Source organism: Acomys russatus, chromosome 1, assembly GCF_903995435.1.
Source record: "Acomys russatus chromosome 1, mAcoRus1.1, whole genome shotgun sequence".
NCBI lineage: Eukaryota > Metazoa > Chordata > Mammalia > Rodentia > Muridae > Acomys > Acomys russatus.
Genome location: NC_067137.1, coordinates 47541270 through 47566103, shown reverse-complemented (window position 1 = coordinate 47566103; position 24834 = coordinate 47541270). Strand labels below are relative to the sequence as shown.

Genomic DNA, 24834 nt, shown 5'->3' with positions numbered 1-24834 from the left:
TTACCGTGCACAAAACTAAAGTCCAAGTGGATCAAAGACCTTAACATAAAACCATAAACACTAAATCTGTTTACAAGAGAAAATGGAGAAGAGCCTTGAACTCATTGGCACAGGAGACAACTTTCTGAACAGAACACCAAAATCTGTTTGGTTGTTTTAAAGATTTATTTACTAACTGTGTATACAATGTTGTGTCTGCATGTACACATGCACACCAGAAGAGGGCATCAGACCCCATTATAGATGACTGTGAACCACCATGTAGTTACTGGTAATTGAACTCAGGACCTCTGGAAGAGCAAACAGTGCTCTTAACTTCTGAGCCATCTCTCCAGCCCCTAATTTAAAATCTGTTACAGTATTTTATGTGGGCACATACTGCTGTACACTTTCCTGTTACAGCTTCTTGTAGTGTATCCCACAGATTTTGATATGTTCTGTTTTCATTTTCATTCAATCCTATAAGTTTTAAAGTTTCCTTCTTGATTTCTTCCTTCACTCAATTTTGATTGTAGTGTGTGTTCCGCTTTGATGAGTTTTTGTACTTTCATCTCTATTGCTGTTGATACCACCTTTAGTCCTTAATGGTTAGACAGAATGCAAGTTATGATGTCAGTTTTTCTGTATTGAGCCTTGTATTGTGTTTTATCTAATACATAATCTATTCTGGAGAAAGTTTCCTGGGCTGCTGACAAGTATGCATAGTCTTATGTTTAGGTGGAATGTTCCATAGATGTCTGTTAAATCTATTTGATTTACGATGCCATTTAACTCCAGAGTTTCTTGATTTAGTTTTATTCCCAGATGACATATCTATTGGTGAGAGTGGGGTAATGGAATCACACACTCTCACTGTGTTAGGAGTTGTCTGTGGTTTTAAAATATAATAGTGTTTCTTTTATGAAGTTGAGTGCTCCTGGCTTGGCACATGCATATCCGTTTTAAGATTATGGTACTTTTTGATAGGTTTTTCCTTTAGTTAAAATTACATATCCTTTCTTAACTTTTCTGGTTAGATTTTCTTGAAGTCTGTTTTGTTAGATATTGACATGGTTGTACCTGCTTGTTTCTTAGTTATAAGGTAAAATAAGGTTAAAAAACCCACACAATTATTAGATATTGACTGACTTATTCATTAACAATCTCCTTGTACTGCTTATTGCCAAACATGGTTTCACCTTGCTACCTGGAATAGAATAAACTGGAAAAACAGCTGGAACAAAATAAGTTCTTTCCCTTAGCAACTTCACCACAAAAGCCTGAACCTATCAACTATAACATATGCCTTTGAGAAGCAAAAGCCCCCAGGCTAACCGCCACATATGCTTCTAGAAAATTTCACTTGCTTATCTGATATCTCCATCTTATGCTTTTGGAGTATAAAATGAGAATGCAAACTGGACTGGAGACCAACGTTTTTGGGCACTATCTACTAGTGAATAGATCTCTCTCCCTTGCTCTCATTGGTGTCAGAGTACTAGTTCCAGAGAGATTTCTGAAGCATTTCCATTTGGTTGAAATATTCCTTTGCATCCTTTTACAATAAAGTAGTGTGTCTGTCACTGGCCATATTTCATCCAGGCTGTAAACAGATGGATCTTGTTTCCCAGTCCAATTCATTAATCTGTTTCTCTTTATTGGTGAGTCTAGACCATTAATGTTAAGATCTCTTATTTAACAATGTATATTGTTTGTTATTTTATTGCTTTGCGCTATTCTATTTGTGGTATTCTTATTTTGATTTGGTGTTCTGGAATTATTTATTTATTTCTTGGCCCTTCTAAGGTATGTTTAACCTCTTTTTCAGACTTAAATATTCCAGTGTGCTCTGTAGAACTAGCATGGTGATCATAGATTCTTTTAGTATGTTTTTATCTTGGAAATCATTTCTTTCTCTTTTAGTTGGACTGATAGTTTTTCTGGGTATAGTAGTCTGGATTGTCATCTGGAGTCTTCTATAGTTTGCATAACACTGGTCTAATACCTTATCACTTTCATAATCTTCATTGAAAACCAGCTGTTATTGCCCTTTGTCATAGAGATCCTGAATCTGGGCTTGAGTGGTAGTTGAATTGGTCAGCATACCAGCTCTCCCATACTCTAACCACAAAAGTGAGCTCTCCATCACTGGCCCAGCTAGCTCAACCATTGTTTCATCTGGCAAGGGCAAGGTAAGCTCTACTGTTCTCATGCCCTCGGGCTAGCTGACCCACACCCAAGCCACCAGAGCCAGCTGTACTATGCTGTCCAGTCAGGTGCAGGGCTCACTCTCCTCAGTGCTACAGCCAGTGAAAGTGGGACCAGCTCTACAGAATACTAAAGCCAATGAAGGATGGGGCCGGTTCTGCACAGACCTTGAACATCAATGTGATCCCAGGCAACTACCCAGACCAGAGCTCTCCACAGGGTCTTTTTAAAATATATTTTATTAATTTATTCATATTACATCTCAATTGTTATCCCATCCCTTGTATCCTCCCATTCCTCCCTCTCTCCCACTTTCCCCTTACTCTCCTCCCCTATGACTGTGACTGAGGGGGACCTCCTTCCCCTGTATATGCTCATAGGATATCTCAGAGGAAGGATAGCAGGCTACCAAGAAGAGACTTGATACCCTATGACTATCCACAGGGTCTTTAGTGATAGTATTAGTCAAAATTGGACATCAGCACAGACCCCTGTTGTTGCACAGGCAGAGACCCAGACATGGCTCTCCGTGGCAGCATAGCCTGGAATTTCACTAAGACCTCATGTGGCAGAGCAGGCTACTCACAACAGGCCATGCCTCTCAATCTTCAAGTCTCAAGCTACCACCCAGGCCTAGATCCAGGGCTTTGAGTTCATCCTCCCCAACATCTACCTCATCTATCAACTGCTTAAAAGGGCCAGTCCTGCAGACCCAAAGCTGTAGGCTCTCTACAACAGGGCAACAATAGGATATGTGAGAGAAGTCCCAGTGAGGATCCAGTATTGACAGTGTAGCAGAAACCAGAGGCCTCAAGCCAGAACAATGACTCATTGCAATGAATATTTGCAAGTGAATATGTGTGAACAGCAGGGTACACTGTGGGACTCGCCGTGACACTCTACAGTTTCCATGATGAGATGTTACTTATGATTTGTTTTGTTTATTTTTTAATTTTCTTTTGTGAGGAGGTTTCAAGGGCAGAGAATAGATACAAAGGGATAGGGAGATATGTGGAATTGGGGTGCATGATATAAAACTCACAAAGAATCAAGAAAAGGTTAAAAAAAAAAAAAAAGAAAAAATCCAGCTATTATTATGATGTGTTTTCCATTTCACATGACTTGCCCTTTCTTTCACAGGTTTCAATATTCTTTCTTTATCCTATGTATTTAGTGTTTGACTATTATACAACTTATGAAGTTTGATTTCTGGCCTTATCTTTTGGTGTTCTGTATGATCCCTGACACATGATTAAGTATCTCTTTTATTCGATTGAGGAAGATTTTTACTATGATGTTTTTGGAATATTTGTTTTGTTTTATTTTGTTCCTTGCCTTCAAATTGATCCTCCTCCTGCTCCTCCTCCTCCTCCACCTATTACATTCAGGTTTTGTCTTTGCATAGTGTATCAGAGGTCCTGCATGTTCCTCTCCTGAAATTTTTTTGGAGAAAGGGAGATTGGCAATTTCTTTGACTGATGCATTTCCTCTAGCTTGTCTTTTCTTTTCACTTTATCAAATCAAATTTTAAGGCTTTTCTGTGACTTTCATGGAGTTCCTAAAGTTTTTGCTTGAAGCATTATTTCATTTTGACTTTTTTCAAATATTCTGTCTCCTGCATTATCATCTTCATTACTGGGTATCCTACTGAGACTCTAGGTAAGTGAAATATAGGAGATGGGGAAACAGAAGGACCCAGAGGGTCCTAGAAACCTACAGGAAGAACATCGTGATGGGTGGATTGGGGCCCGGGGGGCTCTGCTCAAACTATTGCACTAACCAAGGACAATTCAATAGTAAACATTGAACCTCTCTACTCTGATCTACCCAATGGACAGGACATTCTTCACAGTTATGTGGAGAGCGGAAACTGACTCTGACATGAACTCTGGGGCCCAATATTTGACCACCTCCCCTTGGTGGGGAGGCCTGATGGCACTCAAAGAAAGAATAAGCAGCCTACCAAGATAAGACTTGATAGCCTATGACCATATAGTGGAGGAGGAGACTCCCTTGGTCATAGACCTAGGGGGAGGGGAATAGGATAAAAGCGGGAGGGAGGGAGGAATGGGAGGATACAAGTGATGGGATAACAATTAAGTTGTAATCTGAATAAATTAATAAAATTAAATTTTTAAAAAAAAAAAAAAAAAAAAAAACCCAACAAATATTTTGTTTCATTATAAATACTGTTTTTATATCTTGAATTGTTTTTGTTATTTCATTCCACTATTTGTATGCTCACAATTTTCATTTCGTTGCTTATTCATTACCTCTCTGAAGTCCTTGATCATGTTTGTTATTGCTATTTTGAAATTATTGTTTTCCTGTGCCATTTAACTGGCTATTCTCAGGAAACATTCCTGTAGGAGGCCTAATTGTTGGTAGAGACTTATTGCTTTGGTTATTCTTGTTTGAGATTGGGATTGTTTCTAAGCATTCTGGAGCTCTCGGCATGGAAATCTTGTCTCTCCTCTGAGTAGAAGCCTGAAGCTCTGTTTCACATTACCACAACTTGTCAGGTGGTAGACTGTCAGTATTAGGCTTGGTGTTCAGTCTTTGATCAATTCAGTATTGGTGTTTTAATGCTGTATCAGTAGCTTCACCTCAGCCCAAGCTGAATGTGACTTCTAAGGCCAGAAACTGATCTTCTATAGAGCTAGAAGATTCTCACAGACAATCTTCAGGAGCCTGCAGAGGGAGCTTAGGACTTTTCCTCAAGCAATGGGTGTTGGTGGGGTTGGGCATGGGAGGCCAAGATTCCTAACTGAAGAGAAAAGACAGGAAGGGAAGTTTCAAGCCAGATGCCCGATATGTGGTCCTCAGACAAGTAGAGGAAGTTGGTGGAGTTGCTGGTATGGATCCAGTGCCCTTTCTTTGTAGAGGAGGTATCCCATGACTGAGGGGATGGATGGAGTGGGTGACCAGAGCCTAGGCTCCCTGCAGAGAGATGAAATGGTGAGGCCAAGGTCACATGTCAGGAATGGAGGGAATTATTAGCATGTGTTTGGGGTTCCTACTTGTAGAGAGGAGGCTAAAATCAGGGTCAGATGGGATGCATGGCACACATGGCCCTCAGCTGGTCACTGCGTGGGTGGAGTTGTTGTCAGCATTGCATTTTGTGAGGAAGGAGTGGGTTCACTGAAAAAGTGAAAATTCAGTGATCAAGGAAGAAGCTTAGTCTATAAAACACATACTGTAGGAGTGACCACTTTTGATGTTTCTAGCTGCCACTTTGGAGAAGGCAGCACCAGTGTTCATATGTCTCTGTGTTGCCAGGGAAGGGCTCATTTGGCTCAGCATCACTGACACTTGGGAGCTACTGATTCTTTAATTTTTTTATTACATGTATTTGCATGTGCTGTGTGTGTTGGGGTGAGTGGACACACATGTATAGCTTACATGTAGACATCAGGGGACAATTCTACTTTGTTCCTTCCTTCCACCACAGGAGTCCAGTGGTCAATTTCATATCATAGGTTTGTCAAAAAGTACTCTTACATGCTAAATTATTATGATAGCTCCTTATTATTTTTTTTAATTAGAATTCTTTTTTTGAAATTGAAAATAGATTTTTTTGTGCAATATATTTTGATTATATATCCTTTTCCCTAATTTCCCCCAGATCCTTCCCACTTCTCCACCCACCCAAATTTACTCTCTCTCTCTCTCTCTCACTCACACACACACACATACATACATGCATACACACACATACACATACACATACACAAACACATACACACACACACATACACACACACAGTCAAGCAATAAAAACAAACAAATAAGTCAGAATAGGACAAAACAAACAAACAAATTGGAAAAAAGCATCAAAGAAAAAGTACAGCAAGCACATACAGATGTGGAGACACATACATTTGCTCACACAGAAATTCCCCTGAGCAATACACAAATTCTGAATTCATAATATATAAACAAAAGAGAAGTGATGATTTAAAAATAACAGACAAAGCATTCTGAGACATGAAACCTACAAAACTACCACTGAATTAATTTTGTGTTGGCCACTTATTGCTGGGCATGGGGCCTACCCCAAGTGTGGTTTATATACCAAATGAGATTCCTTTGGAAAAAGATTTTTTTCCTTTGCAAGTAGTTGTCAATTGGGGATAGCTTCTGAGTTAGGTTAGGGATTGGGTCTGTAGTATGTATCTCCTTCCCCTTTTAGCTCTAGAACCCCATCTTGTGGGAAGCTGAAGCTATTGCCCTCGCTAAGATGGCGCCTGGCAACCTGCCAGGCAAAATGACTTGCAATTTTGCTCCTGGTAAACAAGTCCTTATTTGGGTTGTGGGCCGTGCTTTGCTCTGACGTATGCATCCCGCCTTGTTGGGAACCAATTGGAGCTACCGACGTAAGGGCTGCTGATTGGGTGAGGCAGAGGATATAAAAGGGCACTGGGGTGTTGGGAGAGAGGAAGAAAAGGGAGGAAGGAAAGGGAGAAGGAAAAGCAGAAGCTTGCTGAAAAGGTTCCTGAATAAACTGCCTGGAGAAGAACGTTCGGGTCGTGTCCTTATTTTCCGCTGGTCGGAAGGGTCACGACACCATCTGTTGCATACTCATGAAGGTCCTGTGCAATCTCTGTGAGTTCATATGTATGGCAGGCCCGTTGTGTCTAGAAAGCCTTGATTCCTAGTGTCCTGCATCCCCTTTGCCTCTTAGTCTCCCTCTGCCTCCTCTTCCTTAGAGTTTCTGGATCCCTGAGGAGAGAGATGAAGACATCCCTTTTATGGCTGAGACTTCCAAGGTCTCTGCACATTGTCTAGCTGTGGGTTTCTGGGTATGTTCCCCTCTTAAGCAGGAAGAAGTGTCTTTGCTGGTGGCTGAGTAAGGCACTGATCTGTGAGTATAGCAGAAGGTCCTTGGGAGTCCTTTTGTTGCTATAGTTCTTTAGCAATATTTGTTTTTCCCCTAAGTCCCTGGCCTATCTAGACCCAGGTTCTTGGCCACCCAAGAAGTGTTCCATGTCATGGCGTGGGCCTTTATTCAAATTAGATATCTGTCAGTCATTGCCACAAGCTTTGTGTCACTATTACACCAGCATATGTTTCAGACAGATCACTCTTGTGGATTAAAAGGTTGGTGTTTACCTTTTTTCCTCTGGTAGCATACAGAGTAACTTTCAGTACCAGGAACACTAGTACGGAGGGGTAAAGGATCTAGGTAGGAACCATCTTGACCTCTCTATGTTCAATGAGTTACGCAGGCGTTTTCTTCAGAAATAAGGCTTGACCATCAATTTGTAGAGAGCAACTGATAGTCCTGGCACAGCTGAGTTGCCTGGGGCTTTTTCATGAGACACTTTTTGACCACAGAGCAAATTAGTTGTAAACCAGTCCTGGCAAGGAGGGTTCCATCTGGTGGTGAGAGATGTCTGGTAGAGGCTTTGCCTCTCCTGCTACCTGGTGATTCCATTTAGATTTCTTTCAGATATGTACATCCAATTAGAGTTCTGTATAGACAATACTTTCCTAATTATTTCAAGAGCCTCTGGTAGTTACAAACATCAGTTTGCCATCAGACCTACCCTGTGGCTGGTTGGGTGTTTCACATCCTCCCTACCTTCTTGCCATCAGACTCCAGCAGCCGACCTGCCCTTCACTCATAACAACAAAATATGTCTCAAGAGATCAAGAAACGGTCTGGAGAAGCAGAATCACCCTCACTGAGAGTCACAGCTCTAGAATATTGACCAATATAAGTAAATAGATAAATGAACTAAATAAACAAACAACAACATAGGAAACACCAAAATATGCCAGGTTCAACTGGCCAAAACATTTTATTTAAAAAAATATTTAGTAATGTAGACAGGGGAAAGTTAAATTACTTTAATTTTTTATAATTTAATTAATTTATTCAGATTACAACTCAATTTTTATCCCATCTATCACTTGTATTATCTTGTTCCTCCCTCCCGCCCTCCCACTTTCACACTATTCCCCTCCCCTAGTAAATTATTTTAAACATAAAATACTTGTATGATATTAGAGAGTGTATTTAGTCAGGTAATTCTTTAGATTCTGCAAGTGTGGTTAGAGTCCACTTTGACAAATCGTATTTTATTTTTTGGATTTTAGCTTTGCCATCATAATGATCAATGTAGTTAAGCAATCCAGGCTGCTGCGTCCTCAGCACAGGTTCCCTAATTAGTAGTAAATCACTTCTATGCACACTTTTTTTTTTCATTATCTGCTTAGTAACAGTATGCACATCAGTAGTGGCTTGAGAATTTGCAAGCTAAAATAGATAGAAGGTCACATCAAAGGTCACAATGGGTTCTCAATAGCTGTATGCTCAAAACCACCACCATGACTCGTGCCACCTCTGCTTGCAAATAGCAGGAAGGAAAGAACTTCAGGGGAGGGGAATGTAAGAATCCTGCTGAGGATATAAACAGTCCATACTATTTTCTAGTATGTATTTCCTTTATGTGTTCTGCTGTGACTGTGAGTGAATGAGTTACGTGCCAACTCTCCAATCTCCATAGGGAAGTTTACTGTAGCTCCATGGCTACAGTAATCTCACATTTCCTCAACTCTGGCACACAGAGTGGGACATTTCATTCTTTCAGATACGAATTGTATTAGGGTGTGGCTGGTGTTGTTTCTTTACGTATGCATGTATTTTTATTTGCTTCTGTTTTTTATATTTTTAAGACATAGTGGCTCACTTCTTTATTATTTTATTATATATAATATATGTATGTAAATGTATATCCATATAGGATATTTTTTCTTTAATATATGCATGCCTGGTACTCTGGTGCATGAATTCCAGAAGAGGACATCAGATCTTCTGAAACTAAAGTTACAGTTTATTGTGAGCTGCCGTGTGGGTGCTGGGGATCGAACGCAGGTGCCTTGGAGGAACAGCCAGTGCTCTTAACTGCTGAGCTCCACCCAACACCATTTCTTTCTTTTTTTAAATTAAACATTTTTATTATATATATATATACACTGATATTATTACACATTATATAAATGGCACATTCTTAGTGTTTTGCCTATTTGTATCTGACAGCCTTCAAGAAAACGTCTTTCCTATCTTGGTGTGTGTAAAATTCTGAATGTAAATCAGTATCTATCATATCTTGTCATTATCAACTTAAAACATCTATCTAGACCTAGAAACATCTTAACCCCTAAACAACTGAGTTTCACCCTATAGCTTGGCAGCCTTGAGCTCACACCAGTCTTCCTGTCGTCTGTTGTCAAGCGCAGGGATTTAAGGTAAGGGCTACCATGCTTTGCTTGTGGCTGTTTATTAACATACTTGTTTGATTCTTTACTGGCTTTTGCTTCTCCTCCTATTAGAATTTCTTCTAGAAGCCGTTCTCCTCTTTATTCTACAAGCCTTGGGTACTGGTAGACATGACCCATGCCCACAGGGTTGAATGCCGGACTTTCCATCCATCTCCTTCTCTTTACCTTTTCCTTCATGGTCTGAGAGCTGCTAGTGGCTGAGTGAGATTCTGTGTCGTGATCCAGGTGCTTTTAGAAGTAGGAAGAGTAGCCTCCCCTTCTGTTCGGAGTTCCTTCTTAAAAACTGATACTGGCATTCTCTATGTCATCCCCTCTTTTTAGAAAGAGTAATAACTATTTTTCCCCTTATAGTTTTTACGTATTTCCATCACTATACACAAAAGACACTCTTCTGACCCACTAAAGCCATGGCTTTCCTTACAGCCTTCTGTCTCTCCACCTTACTAATACCTCCAGGACAGATACTGTCACTGTATCTGTGGCTCCACAACTGATGACTAAGCCTTCCTCTTGGTTCAAGGTTAAAAGACTCTCACCGAAAAGCATATTCCTACTCTTTTCTCAACAATATCTTTCTTTCCTGTTCCTTTAGTAAAATACCCTGCGTAAAGTAGTTTAAGAAAGGGCGAGTTTATTTTGGATGATACCCTGGCATTACAGATAACTCAAGGAAATATGTCAAAGGTGAGAACACACTGTTTATTAAAATGGCATACACATGTGCTAAATACGCAGAAGAGTTGAGAGAATGATAAGTGAGTAATGTTCTTCTGTCAGCTGTAATAAACAATTATATCCCTGTTCAGAACCTGAGTAGATATTTTCCCCTGGGATCCAGTCAAGTAATTTTCTGGCCTTGAGAATGAAATGAAGGCTGAGGATGTAGCTTGGTGGTAGAGCACTTGCTGAGCATGTGGATTCAGCACACAGTAGTAAACACTGACAAATAATAAGTCCACACACCTAAAGCTAGGCATTGTGGTCAGCACCTCCAAGCCCAGTATTTGGGAGGCTAGAGCAGGTAAATTGTGATTTTAGGCCACCTGGATACTGGCAGCAAGACTATGCCTCAAAATAATAAACAAAACTGAAAAGGAAAGCAAGAGAGAGAATTGTTTATGCCCTCCTAAGAGTGCCAAATGGACATTCCATTTTGTCCCAGTTACATTGACCTTCCCAATTAATACTACATCAGTCTCTTCTACTTTTAGTCCCTCATTTTAGATAAAAATTATATATATATTAATTCAAAGCTGCAAGCACTACGCTGGGCAGAATATAAACTGCTACTAATGTACTAGTAAACTAAAGCTAAACTAATCTAATCCTGTCCTCATAACCTACTCTATCCCAAGCACTTGCCAATCTGATGGTCCTTGGGCATCTTTCTCTCCACTAACACCCTCAGTCAACTGTCTACTTCAACTGACAGCTCCGGCTCCTCTTCCTCCCCAAGAAGCCCCACATTCTACTTCTTGTCCTTCTGCCCAGCTGATTGGCTAAACATTGCTTTATTGACAACTGCTACATCCACTCAAGGCATTCCTCCACATTAAATGTATCTCTTAAACTCTAAATTGTCATTTCCATTTAGTTAAGGATATTAAACTAAACCTTCTTTTTAAATATATATATATATATATATATATATATATATATATATATATATATATATGTGTGTGTGTGTGTGTGTGTGTGTGTGTGTGTGTGTGTGTTATTCCACATATATACAATAAACTTCCTATAGCAAGAATAACCATGACACAATCAGGAATTATATAGGTGTTACATTCTTAGTGTTTTGGCTATTTGTATTTGACAGCCTTGAAGAAAACATCTTTCCTATCTTGGTGTACCTAAAATTCTGAATGTAAATCACTCCCCATCTCATCATGTCATTATCAACTTAAAACATCTATCTAGACCTAAAAACATCTTAATCTCTAAACAACTAAGCTTCATTGTAAAACTAAGCTACCTGGTCTTCAACTCCATCAGAGACTTGAGAAAGAATAAACTTGATTACCTGAGTATGCCGGGAGTACAGGTTAGTAGCTTTCCAAATAAGAAGATAACAGAGACAGTTTTCTACCTGAATTGTCACCCAAAACTTTCTATTATGTTGGAGCATCTTCTTCAGCCTCCTGTCCCAATATATCTGACAGACATATTTGTGAGGCAGGAACTGTTGAGGACTTGCTTGCCCTGTGTTGGCAGAGTTTGACCATCGACTCTACCTGCATCCAAGCTTGCCCATTTTTAGGCAGAATTCTGTCTGTGGTAGAAAAGAGGACGTTTTTCCCAGTGGCTTGTTGGTCACATTTGAAGCCATCTCCATAAGGTTTGATACTCATCATCCTCTTTTAGGTAGGCTGAGTGTTTCCAGGAATTAACCTGTCTCGTGGCATTAAAAACTGATTTTATTATTCAATGAAAATTCTATCTTTAAAAAAAAAAAACCCTCTTATGATTGGTTTAAGCCTATTCAGGAAATAGCTTAGTCTCTTGGATTTTTCTCCAGAGGTGACATTTGGGTGCCCAAAGAAGGCTGTAGACCAGTAGGAGGCCCTTGAAGCCTTATACTGTTCTCCGCACACTCAACTGTTCACCACAACCTATTTCTTATGCAGCCTGATTCCTCTTGGTCTCATGAGTTTGAGCTGAGCTACCTGGTGACTGACACCTGATTTCTGATTTCTCTGTAACGGGGAAGTTAACTAGAGCCCCAGGGTCTTAGCAACATCACTGCAGCTCACATTAGGGCCTCCTGCTGCTGTCATGGACTCCCATTCAGTACAAGATGTAGTTAATTCACTCTGCAGATGCTTTTACAGTACAGCCTTAGTTGATCCTTGGCATGTGACACTTCCATTCTCACGGTACAGGAAGTGCACCTTAGAAATGCATCAGTGTGACCCTTGGTTGTCTTTTGACCTTACTCTATAGGCTTCTTATCAAGTGGTATCCAAAGTTCAGTACAGACATCACTACAAATATCCCGAAAGGGAATGCAGTCTATGTTCTATAACCACAATGTGAACTTACCTGGCATATTTATTTTGCAGTCTCATTTGTTCCCGTGTTGCTCCTGACCTCCTCCTCCATTATATCCTTGTGCCTGCTTATGCCTAATCTCTCAGGACCAAAAGATACTGCTTTTATGTTTCCTTCTTCCCATAATTTCCCATCCACAGCACAACATACAAGCTAAGTGTCACATAGTCATAGGTGGAAAGGCTCCATTCATTGTGCCATTATTTAGAGAAGCAGGGCCCAGAACCTGTTAACATAGCTGATATGAGACAAACAAGCATAGTTTTAAAGAGAGAGGAATTAAGAAAAGAATCTTTCTGTGACATACATATTTAATTTCTATGTTTATTTGTGCTGATTCTTTTTTTTTAATGTCGATCTTTTTATATTTTCTCCATATTAATCCTTATCCTCATCTTCTTTTTGATGTCCATACTTTCAATCCCTAATATGTGCATACAGTGCAGACACACACACACACACACACACACATACACATTCACAAACACACACTCATCAATAAGTGAGATGAATAAAGAAGTTCATATGCATAGAAAGAAAACTAATCAAACATTTTTTAAGCACACCGATTCTGTTTTTAAGGATATGTCTTGCATGTGTTACTAATCTCATCAAGATCTTGCTAACTAGCCAATTTGACCACCAGAGTGGCTTCCTGCTCTGCCTTAATTTCTTTCCTCCTTTGATGGACTTCCTATTGCATCTTATATAATCTCTCATTCACTGCAAACACTGTGTCATGGCAATTCAGCTCCAACAAGCTAGAGTGCCAGACTGCACAACTGTAGGCTCTCTAGCTTCTGCTTCTGACATTATTACATTGTGTTGTTTCAGACCCCTACCCTGCACATAAGCCCATCTCAAATTTTCTTGTTCTTTTCTCTTGAATTATAGCCCCAGATATCTCTTACACATTATCAGTTCTCAACCACCTACAGTCAAGAAATTCAGTAGTAGTTGAAATCACAGTACCACTGCTGCTGATGTCATTGAGAACGGACAATTGGGTTGGCAGTCTCTACATTTAGTAAGAGCAAGATGGGGAAAACAGTTTTTACTATTGTGAAAGGATCGGCATCTCTTCTAGAGGCAGGAGTGGTAGAGAAGTTCACAAGTAATGCATCTAATTATTCTGTGGGAGACGCTGTAGGATTTGGAGTACATGTGAAATGTGTATGATAGCTACTTTGATCCTGAAACACCATTTGGAACTTAATGTCACAGGAATGGCTCATACTTACCAACAAGGTTTTGTGATAGAGCCTTGCTAACCCCAAATCGCCTTCAAAATTACTATGTCAAATCCAAAATCCATAATGATTAATAAGCATTTAGAAAATAATTAACAGTAAAAGAAATTAGATTTTTTTTTTTTTTTACTCAATAGGATAGGATAAGTGATACGTGGCAGAACATCCAGGAAAGTCATCTGCCAGCACAAAAGTAACTGTGCTAAATGTACTTGTGCTGTGTAAATTATCCAGCCTGTCATTTGCTGTCACAACTGAATCACTGAGTAAAAGAAACCTACTCATAAATCTAGAAGGCAGCGATCAGATTGTATCTATAAAACTTGCTCATTTTTACCACGTAATTATAAACTATACATAAAACATCGGTTCAAGTAGTTTTTCCATAAATGTCCTATATACTGAAGTGTAAGCAAATGAGTAAGAAATCCCATAGATTCTCCAAAGAGGATGTGTTTTGAAGTAAGCAAAACTTGGTATATAAGTCATAAAATCTCAAGAATCCATTGATCATGCTCTGAGGACAACCAAATCTTCACGGCAAAAATACCCTCAAGTTAAAACTCACACTAGTTACAAGACAGATGTTAACTAAACTGAAATCAAGCTGTCACTCCTACTGTTTTATGCACTAACACTAATGGCACAGATACAGAGTATTTATTATCAATGCAAAATACTTCCAGGAAGGAGAGTAGGTGTGAACAGGCAGGCTGATGTCACACAAAAGTGTCTGTGTGTAGCCTAAGGTCTTTTAACCTTGTGGCTAGTCCAACATTGCCCTCAGTTGAGAGAACAGCTAATATTTCTAACCTAATGGAGTATTTAGCATTTTTACAATGAAATGTCCAACTGCCTTAAGAGTATATAGAAATAAGTAATGCTTGAAAATATTCCAAATAATTAATTGAATAATAATAAATACGAATTCAAAAAAAAAAGAGAAAATATTCCAAATTTAACCAACAAAGTGCTTAGAATCTATGTGCTATTTCAGACACCAGACTGGATTTTTAAAACTAGTAATATATCTTTGCTTAACTTCTCAATTAAAAATCTCGTTCTTCTAGACTTTACTATGACACCATAAGGTATGTAGTGATATAAAAACTGATTATAAATTATGTGATACAAAGGCAATCCCAAGATTTATTTTTCAATGTACAGTGCTGAGAATATAGCCCCATGAATCACAAATACCTGCTTAAATAAGGGGTCTTGAGGCATTCTTCTCCCAGTTCTTCACTCTTGAGAAAATATTGCTGATGTGACTAAAAGGTTGACTCCAATGCCAGCTGAGTGCTTATAGAAAGCACAGGTGCCTTCAAAAGCATCCTACAAAAGCTGTGTAGGCATCTTGGAACTCTAGACGAGAGCCATCAAACTAGTTTTTAAAAAGTCTTTCCAAGGCACAGTGTTCAAGATTCTCAGTTGTGCCTGGTGTTATAAAGGCAACAGTATCAGGAATAAAAGTAACTACCCTTTGCTTATCACCACCTTATTCAATTTTGGGATAATCGTATACAGATGGTATCCTATATTTATTTTTATTTCTTTGTCTGTGTGTGTGTGTGTGTGTGTGTGTGTGTGTGTGTGTGTGTATACAGTTATGTGGTTACCAGGAACCACACTCAGATCCTCTGAAAGAAGAGTATGCTATCAGATGATACTCAAGATATTTTCATGGAAAAGCAGGTTAGGGTAGAGAGATTTAATTACTGTAACCCATGTTTAATAAAAAAGCCCCAGTATCTCTCCTCTAACAGAATGGCTTTAAAAGCTTCTCTCTTCCCAACCATCCTATTTAGATGACGTTATTTTCTTTGCATGTATTTATGTTTGCATGGTTGTACAGTTTTCATACCTTTTCATTCTTCATTGACAACTTGGGGTCCCAGTTGTTTGGATGGGACAGAACCTCAAACCTCCATTGAATACCTGTGTGTCCAGCACTCCTTCAGACCAACATGATCGTAATTTGATTTCTATTGTTGACAACTTGCCATGATTTAAGTCAATAATACCTACATGAGAAAAAAAGGAGATATGTGACATCACTCAGGAAAACAACTAGTACTTTGTAAATATGTCTTTTTAAAAAAAATTTTTTTTAACTAGGCCTTAGATTTATCCTTGTTTGTTTGTTTTACACAGGATATCCTCTCTTTGGCCCACTTAAAGACTAGATATCTGTGTTCACAAATATTTATTCTCGTGTTTTCACACTTTGGATGACTTACACCCTCTGAGGTCAGAGCTGCCTGTCATTTGATGCTGACATTTCAATATTTTGAAATGTTTTATACACAAAATGTGCAGCACATATTGTAATTAAAACCACTATTACTGTGTGTTTGTTATTCTTAATATATATGTTCTTATTGCATGTGTGGAAAGGAACCGACGGCATTTTTTGAGTGCTAGGACATGGTGGTGCTATAGAACAGAAGCAGCTGGGTATTTTAAGAAATCTGGTGAGCACTGAAACCAGGCTCAAAACAGTACCCATCCTGGACAAATTAAGCCCCTCCATCATGAACCAAATCCCTTTAACAGTTTGCTCTAGCTAATGCCTTAAGTGTGAGGTCCACACATTTCTTCCATTCTTGGGGCTCAGCTGTGGTTACTACTTCCTACTCGTGGCCTGCTACTGCTACCTGCCTAAAACTTGTCTTTGGCTCCCAATAAGCCTGCAGTCAGAGCAGTATTTTCTCCCTCCAGAACTTGCAAATCCGATTTTTATGTATAACTAAGTGCTCTTGGTTTTTGCTCTACCAACTGCTGGTTCCTGGTTTCTAGCAGGTCTGTACCTAAGCCAGATCTGGCCTATGTAATGCTATGTGTAATGAGAAATCTAAACAGGGGATGGCAGTGAGGCATGACAGGAATGTGTTTCCATTGGAGAACTCGGGGCAGAGAAAAAGGATAAGCAAAGCCATGTCCAGAAGGTCTTTTCAGCTGGCCAGGACGGAAGACTAATGTTATTGTACATAGGCTATTGCACTGCCAGCCCTTCCTCACAGATTTGCTTTTTCTTTCTTTTCCCCTCCCCCAAACCCTCCTCCCCTCTTCTTCTCACCCTTCTCTTCTCTTTCCCTTTTCTCTCCTTCTTTGGACCCTGCTGACTGTTTGCTCAGGTGGACAGTGACACCATTTGGAACGAGCTGCACTCGTCCGGTGCTACACGCATGGCTGTTGGCTGTGTCATTGAGCTGGCTTCCAAAGTGGCCTCAGGAGAGCTGAAGGTGAGGTCTGGGTTGCATTAAGTGTGGGAAATCCAGAGAAGTTGCTGAAACAGAGATGTTGTTGTTTGGGAAATGTGTGTGTGCGTGTGGGAGTGTTAATAAAGGGAAGGCGGTAGAGGGAGGAGGGCAAGGAGATGGCTACTGAGGTGAGAACATAACTGCTCTGTAAATAGGTGGTTATTATTGATTGAAGGGCCTTCCTCCTCTCCAGAATGTTCTATAGTCAGCACACTGCTCTATTTGTAAGACCATAGAAATGGTGAGCAAAACTTTGGTCCATGTTGAAAATACCATGTGTATGCTGCGCGCACGTGTGTGTGTGTATGTATGTATGTATGTATGTATGTATGTATGTATGTATGTATGTGTATGTAAAACCTGTCATGCTGACCTAACATTCTCTTTTGAAGTGACTTAAAAACTCTGGTTCCTGGGTAATGTGTATAAGCTCAGAATACCACCCAGAGAGTGGAGGGGGAGAAAGTCAAATACCAGACGGAAGGACTGGGAGGAAGAAGGAAATTGTTGATTAAAGGAGTAATGATCCAGAGTATGTTTTTCCATGAAAGAACTTCAAAAATGAGCTATGCTTTATTGTTCTTTTCTTTTTATGGTCTCTTCTTTTCTACATCATATGAAAAGAACAATGTCCAAACCCCAACGTTTCCAGTCTAAACAATTTATTTCAGAGACCTGACAGACATTGACATTTTATTTGGTATTTTAACAGTGCTATTTAAAGGTATGCCATGTGTGTCCTGAATGTAGCTACCCCAATAAACTTGGTTGGTGCCAACACGGGTTTTTAATGCGCTAGTTCACACACATTGTGACGTCATCTGGAATGGTGATTGACTTGGTATTTTTAGTATCCGTGAGGCTTCAGGGAAATCTATTATGACCAGCAATATATACACTGTGAGTTTCATAAATGTAAGTTAAATATCTAAATAGGATTATTTTTCTTCATGTTAAATTAATTGTTTATTCAATTAACACCAGATTCTTGTAACTTAAAACATAGAGTGGCATTGTAAACTGTGGTGTCATCTCTCCCAGGAGTCAGAACTTAGAGAAATAAGCATGGATGAGGTAGATTGTAGGATTTTTCTGGTATTGTGGAAATGCCTGTGTGCATTTGATAAGATTTAGCCTCTGCACAGTAGCTGCTCATCTGGGGGGGGATAAACAGGACCATTAATGAGTACAGCAGTTAATTTTTAGACTTTATATTTGCAAATGACAAATTAAAAGTTCAGAAAGGTTCAGCTTTCTAAACAGGCCTTGCTGTCCCCTGTAATGCCTTGGAGATTGGGGGTAATCCCTCATATTTGAGTGACATCATGAATTATGATAAGTTGACATGTTTCAAGAATATTCGAAGATCTTGTTTTCAAAAGCATTCAAGTGGCAAGCAATAGCCTGGCCACATACTATAATTTTAACGTTGTCTTTCTGCCATACCCACACTTGATGTCAAAAGGAATTTTTTTGTGTTACCATTCACAGTTCCTAATTGCTTTTACTTTGTGAAAATTTAATTGATACTTAGGAAGTCTCTTCATTAGAATTAATAATCAAACAAACCAAAACAAAATAAACCTTGACTATCCTTACCCTTGCTGTACAGAATCCAAAAACTTAGGACTGAAGGAACTAAAACAAAAAACAAACTTAATTTCAATTTTAGCAGGCAGTCATTTCAAATGGCCAGTTACAAACAAAAGTGTCGACACAGGCTACTAAGGCTGTACGGACCCCCAGCTGTACTAACACAGGCTATTTATGTTAAGAAGGAGAATTCCTACAGATGCCTTTTCTCCCCCTTGTTAAACAGTCAGCAGCCATGGTTTTAGAAGAAAGTAAAAAGCAAGGAGGAAAAGGCTCTATTGGCTCCTCATCTCATTCCTGTACTTTTTGAGGAAGATTACATAGCTTCTCTAGGCTTGTTTCCTGACCTGCCATCAAACAGGTCTTAGGAGGTTGAACATTGTCTGCAGTGCTGACACTGAGCTGTTTGCAAATGAAAAAAGCGGATTTGAGACCCAATTCTGTACCTTTAGTATACAACCCCAGCAAATATCCCAAGTCTAAGCTCACTTTGCTTTAGTGAACATTTCAGATTTTGGGGTAATTTATCTTTCTGATCTTCAAGAACAAAAAAGAAAAAAAAAAAATCCAAGGTAGACAGGACCATGATAGGCACCACGTCCATGCTGACAGCCATGAATGACCCCTGATAATTGCTGACTTAGGGACAAGGAAATCACCCTGGAAAAGCAGAAACCAAAGGTGATTTGTAGACACAGTGGAGAATTAAAAGAACTAAGCTAGAGCCACATTTGTGAACCCATGGTCTATCAGAAAGCCGTACCATTTCACTTGTCACAGGTGCCATTGCCCTGCTGGCTAAGGGCACTGTTCATGACTTGTGCTTTCACTGTATTCTGATCCAAGGAGGAAATGAGGAGGCTTATTTTAGGACACTGGGAAATAATACATGGAAATAGATATCAAAAGGAAAAGAAGAATTAAACCCCGCCCCTTTTGTCATTTTCTGTCTGTATTCAGTTCTCCATGTTTCCCCAGGAAACCTAAACCTTAATGAAATGCCATTGGCATAGTATGGTACTACTTCATTTTAAGATACTACTAATTTATTTTGGAGAATATAAAAAGTATTAAGAACTTTCTTCAAGAACAGTGGAACTAGGTGCGCGATGAACTGGGAGGTGAGCTGGAGGGAGGCCAAAGGGATTGTAAGGGATAGAAAACTGGTATGGAATACACACACAAAAGAAAAACAACAAAGATAAAATAACCTGGGTCAAACCTTGAAGCTGCACTTGACCCTGACTGTCTTCCTCACTTCTGAGAAGATCTGTCCTCCTTGCCTGGGGAGACTAATAAACCAGAAGAATTACAAGAATGAATCCAGCAAATGGGAAGGGCTTCAAACTGACATCTAAGCATAACATGTATGGCAAACTATAGCCGTAAATTGATCTATTTTTGGTACAGAGTAGAAATACTCAGCAGAGTGGAGTGAAAATTATGAGATACTTCAATCTCTCTGGGTTTTTAACAAGATACACCATCTCTCTCTCTCTCTCTCTCTCTCTCTCTCTCTCTCTCTCTCTCTCTCTCTCTGTCTGTCTCTCTCTCTCTCTCTCTCTCTCTCTCTCTCTCTCTCTCTCTCTCTCTCTCTCTCTCTCTCTCTCTCTCACACACACACACACACAATTCCTCAAATCTACAGATGCCCTGAATTAACTTTTTGTAGCAAGGGACATATTTCTGAAAATGTTGGAGGTTTTGGTGTATCAGAAGAATAATTATCTCAAAACGAATCTATTGGACATCATAGAACATATACATAGAAAGAAGAAATATGTCTAAAGGTTAATACTTGCTAAGCTTACTGAATAAATAAATACCCAGTAAGTAGCTCTCAAGAATTTTTATAGCTATTTACTTTGATGGTTCTTTGAAAATGATACACATACTTGAGCTGCCTGCACTACTTATTAAAATAGAAGCCAACATATCCAATATTCTGACAGATGATCTCTCATGCTTGAGTACATATTGCAATGTTTATGCCACTATGATAACCTTCTTTGAGTAACTACTAAGATCAGTTTTGTTCTAGTGTACCCTATACTCAGTGTGCTCTTGAAGTAAATACCCCTGGTAAGATACTGCCCTAAAGAGACAACAACCAAGCATTTAAAACCCTGCACACAGGAAGTCAAGTCTAAATTTCAAAATGTTCTGTATTCTTCCAACAACTACATGAGGGCCTTCCTAATTAGCAAAAACAGGTGAGTGGTTTAAGTCTTCTTTTTTTATTGTTATAATTATTTGATACATACGAAAAGACTAGATGGTGCTAGAGAGATGTTTCAGTGGCTAATAATAGCAACTTGTCTTGTAGAGGAACTGGGTTTAGTTCCCAGGCCCAAAATGGCAGTCCACAAGCATCTGTAGCTGTTTCAATCCCTGTACAAATCAGGCCTACATGTGATGCATATGCCAATATGCAAGTGATACATTCACACACACACATAAAGTAAAAGTAATCTTTTAAAATGTAATCTGTTTTAGGACAAAAAAAAATCTAAATTCAAAATGCAATAAAATAACAAACTATCCATGATTCCTTTATTTGACTCAAGACACAGTATGCTGATCAAACTGATGTGCTCACAACTACCTCATTCCTATCTTTCTGAACTAGGCATAGCAATCTACTGCATATTTTTTTTTAAATAACTCATTACTTATTTGGGTAGTTTAAAACATTTTAGTCTTCATAAGAAATAGATTAGTGTTCTCCTCTAGTTTTCTTCAACTTAAAACCATGCCTTAAAGATGTGTGCATATGGACATGTGTCTATGAATCACCACTCATTTTAGAGTAATACAGAATGTCTTTGTACATCAACAATATTCAGTTCATTTTCATATTGGGTGTGTTGTTATCACCAGCATTTTCTCTTTGAACAATACTGCCTGCACACTTGAGCATTCTGCTTTTTTTGGTTGTTTTTTTTTTTTACTATGTATTACAAGAATGTCCAGTTTCTAGGCTAGCCACATAGTAAATTTTAGTAGATATTGCCAAGTGGAATTCCAAAGTAATTCTGCTAAAATAATATTAGCGAAAACACCACTTTGAAGCCTGCATATCCTTATCTCCACCATGGCAATAACAAAATCGACAAAATTTGCCAGGATGAATATTTTCAAAACTCTAGAAATTATCAAAAGGCTTACATCAACTCAAGAAGCCTGGTTCAAAAGCGTGCTTGCTGAATCTTAATCGGGACAGTGAGCTTTGCGGTCTCTTAAGTTACTCCGCCTTCATCTTGCCTTCTCAGTACTACTATACTACGAAAACATAGCAACACACATTCTCAGTGAAAACCAGGAATTCGGCAGGCTCCACAGGTGTACTGAGCGTGCAAATCCATCAGAACATGATTGCCAGAGAGATGTCTGGTGCTTCCCTATAAGATTCACATGCAAGCCTCTTCTTGCTTAAAGTCATGTGGGAGTCACACAGTGGTAAAGCCCTTTCTCCCAGAAGCATTTATTGGAAATCAAGAAGCTTCGTGTGAGCTGATGGACAACTGTATGCTAAATAATAAACACTAAATACCCAAGAGTCCCGCAGGCTAAATGCTTCACAGTATGTGGCTATGTGTATACCCAGGGCTGTGTTCAAGCTCAAGAAAGATCTACAGAGGCCCTAAACTCTTCAGTTCAACTATACTCAAACAGGAACCGAAGCCAAAGTTAGCTGCTCAAAAAGATAACACTAACACACTGACATACACATGGTGACCTTCACAAAGGCTGAGGTGTTAACTGGACACAAAACTAACAAAGCAGAAGCCAGTACTGCATAAAGCATAGAAAACAAACTTTGGAAACGTAATTCAGAGAGGCACCAAACAAAACACTGCTCTTCCCTTTCCTTTCAGAAGAGAGCTCTCTGCAATGTCTCTTACCCCACTGATCACCAGGGTTGATTTGGCTGATCTGGCTGGCTGGGCATTATATACGGCCCCCTTTTATCTCCATGTGCATCCCTTGCAAAGCTGCATGGGCCTCCCTGACTAGAGGACCCATACTTGGGCAATGCTGTACACGTAGCTGCAGTCCCCTGCTAGAACCTCGAAACAAGCTCTCAAAAGTCCTCTTTTCAAATACAACAGCAAGTAGACCATCACAGAACAAGACATTTTAAAGGAAAAAAGGACTCAATGATGAGTGTACATGGGCTAGCTCAGCTCTCAGACCTTATAGACAAAGATTCTTTAAATATGTCCAAAAGACAAAATAAATCAACAAATTTATTTTCTTTTACTTTTTAAAAAATTTTATTAATTTATTCAGATTACAACTCAATTGCCATCCCATCACTTGTATCCTCCCATTCCTCCCTCCCTCCCGCTTCCACCCTATTCCCCTCCCTTAGGTCTATGACCGAGGGGGACCTCCTCCCCTACCATGTGGTCATAGGCTATCAAGTCTCATCTTGGTATCCTGCTTATTCTTTCTTTGAGTGTCACCAGGCCTCCCCACCAAGGGAAGGTGGTCAAATATGGGGCACCAGAGTTCATGTCAGAGTCAGTCCCGCTCTTCACATAACTGTGGAGAATGTCCTGTCCATTGGGTAGATCAGAGTAGGGGTTTGATGTTTGCTACTTGTATTAGATTGTGTAAGTACATACTTTTCTACAAAGAATATCAGCATATAAACCTAGGACCAAGCAGGTATTATAAGGATAAAAACATATTAGCATAACATTTTAAAAGGCCAAAGGGGCTTAATATAAAATAGAAGCAGGTAGACACAAAACCTGAAACATGAAGATGACAAAACTGGGAGCATCTAGTCTCAAAAAGGTTTCACTCTCATTATCCCTCTGGAGCATGCAAAATTCCTAGTCAGAGAATGTGTGTTGCTATGTGTTAGGACTATAGTAGTACTGGGAAGGCAAGATGGAAGTGGGGTAGCTTGAGAGACCACAAAGTTCACTGTTCCATTAGATGTGATCAAATGTACCAACATATACAAAATAGGACTTCTAAGTAAGGAAGAGAGAACAACTCAAAAAGACGTTAGAATGATGGCCAAGAATTCCCCAAATTTCATTTTTAGGAGTTAGTCAACACACTCAAGAAATTCAGTGAACTACAACTAGTATAAACTTATAGAAATATACAGCTGGGTATACCACAATGGAACTGTTGGGAGCCAAAGACAAATTTGAAAACACTAGGAGAGAAAGTTAGCATCAGCTATCAAGGACCTTGATAAGTTTTACAGCTGACATCTCATTACAAACTATGAATGAGAGAAACAGTGGATGATCTCTTTAAAGAAAAAAAAATGTCACTAGTTAAGTGTATCTTCACTAAAACAGTCCTTCAAACATGAAGATAACAGCCAAGCATGTTGGTATGAGCCTGCTATGCTGAGGAGAAGGGAGGATTAAACATTCAGAACCAGCCTGGGCTAAATAAAAAGACTTGGAGACTTTGAAAAAATGGTAAATTAAAGCTGTTCCAATACATGTAAAAGCAAAAAATATTAAAGGGAGTTTTTAGGATTGTAATGAAAAGACACTAGATAATGACTTGAATTCACACGGAAAAATTGAAAGTACCAAATGAAAATAAGTGTTCAGGTACTACAAATTACAATCTAAATGTGGCTTGGTTGTTTGATACATTTATTTCTTTTACTTTTAAAGACAAGGTTTCTTTGCATAGCTGTCCTGAAACTCACTTTGAAGACCAGGTGGCTTGAGGGGTCTCTGTCACAGAGATCACTCTGCCTCCTGAGTGTTGGGATTAAAGGCATTCACACCACCACCTTCAATGATGAATATACAGAACACTATTCTAAGTAAGAGTTTATAACTGGTACGTGATGAATGAAAACACAACTTGTGTGATTAATAGCACAAAAGAGAGTCAGGAATGTGTTACACCATAAACAAAGTCTTTGGTTATTTTTGAAATTAGGATAGTGGTTAAACTTGATTTTTATTTTTTTTTATTTTTTTATTTTTTTGCTCTCCACGTTCTTTTTTTTTTTTTTTTTTTTTTATTAATTCATTCTTGTTACATCTCAATGTTTATCCCATCCCTTGTAAACTTGATTTTTAAAAGTAAACTGTTAATTGTAATCTATGGGGCAAAGACTAAAAAAATAAAGAGAAAAACTACACAAGGGAAGTAAGTCCATGATACTCCAGAGATCTTCTATTCAACCCAAACACTGCATGATGGAG

At 39.0% G+C, this 24834-nt stretch overlaps 1 protein-coding gene across 1 annotated transcript in view; it reads left to right on the top strand.

The window, feature by feature from the left end:
• Hdac9 (histone deacetylase 9) overlaps positions 1 to 24834 on the top strand; it is a 792898-nt gene that overhangs the window by 574818 nt on the left and 193246 nt on the right. The window contains exon 17 of the mRNA XM_051144941.1: positions 16916 to 17023. Coding sequence (XP_051000898.1) covers positions 16916 to 17023 — 108 coding nt within the window. The remainder of the gene's footprint in view (positions 1 to 16915; positions 17024 to 24834) is intronic.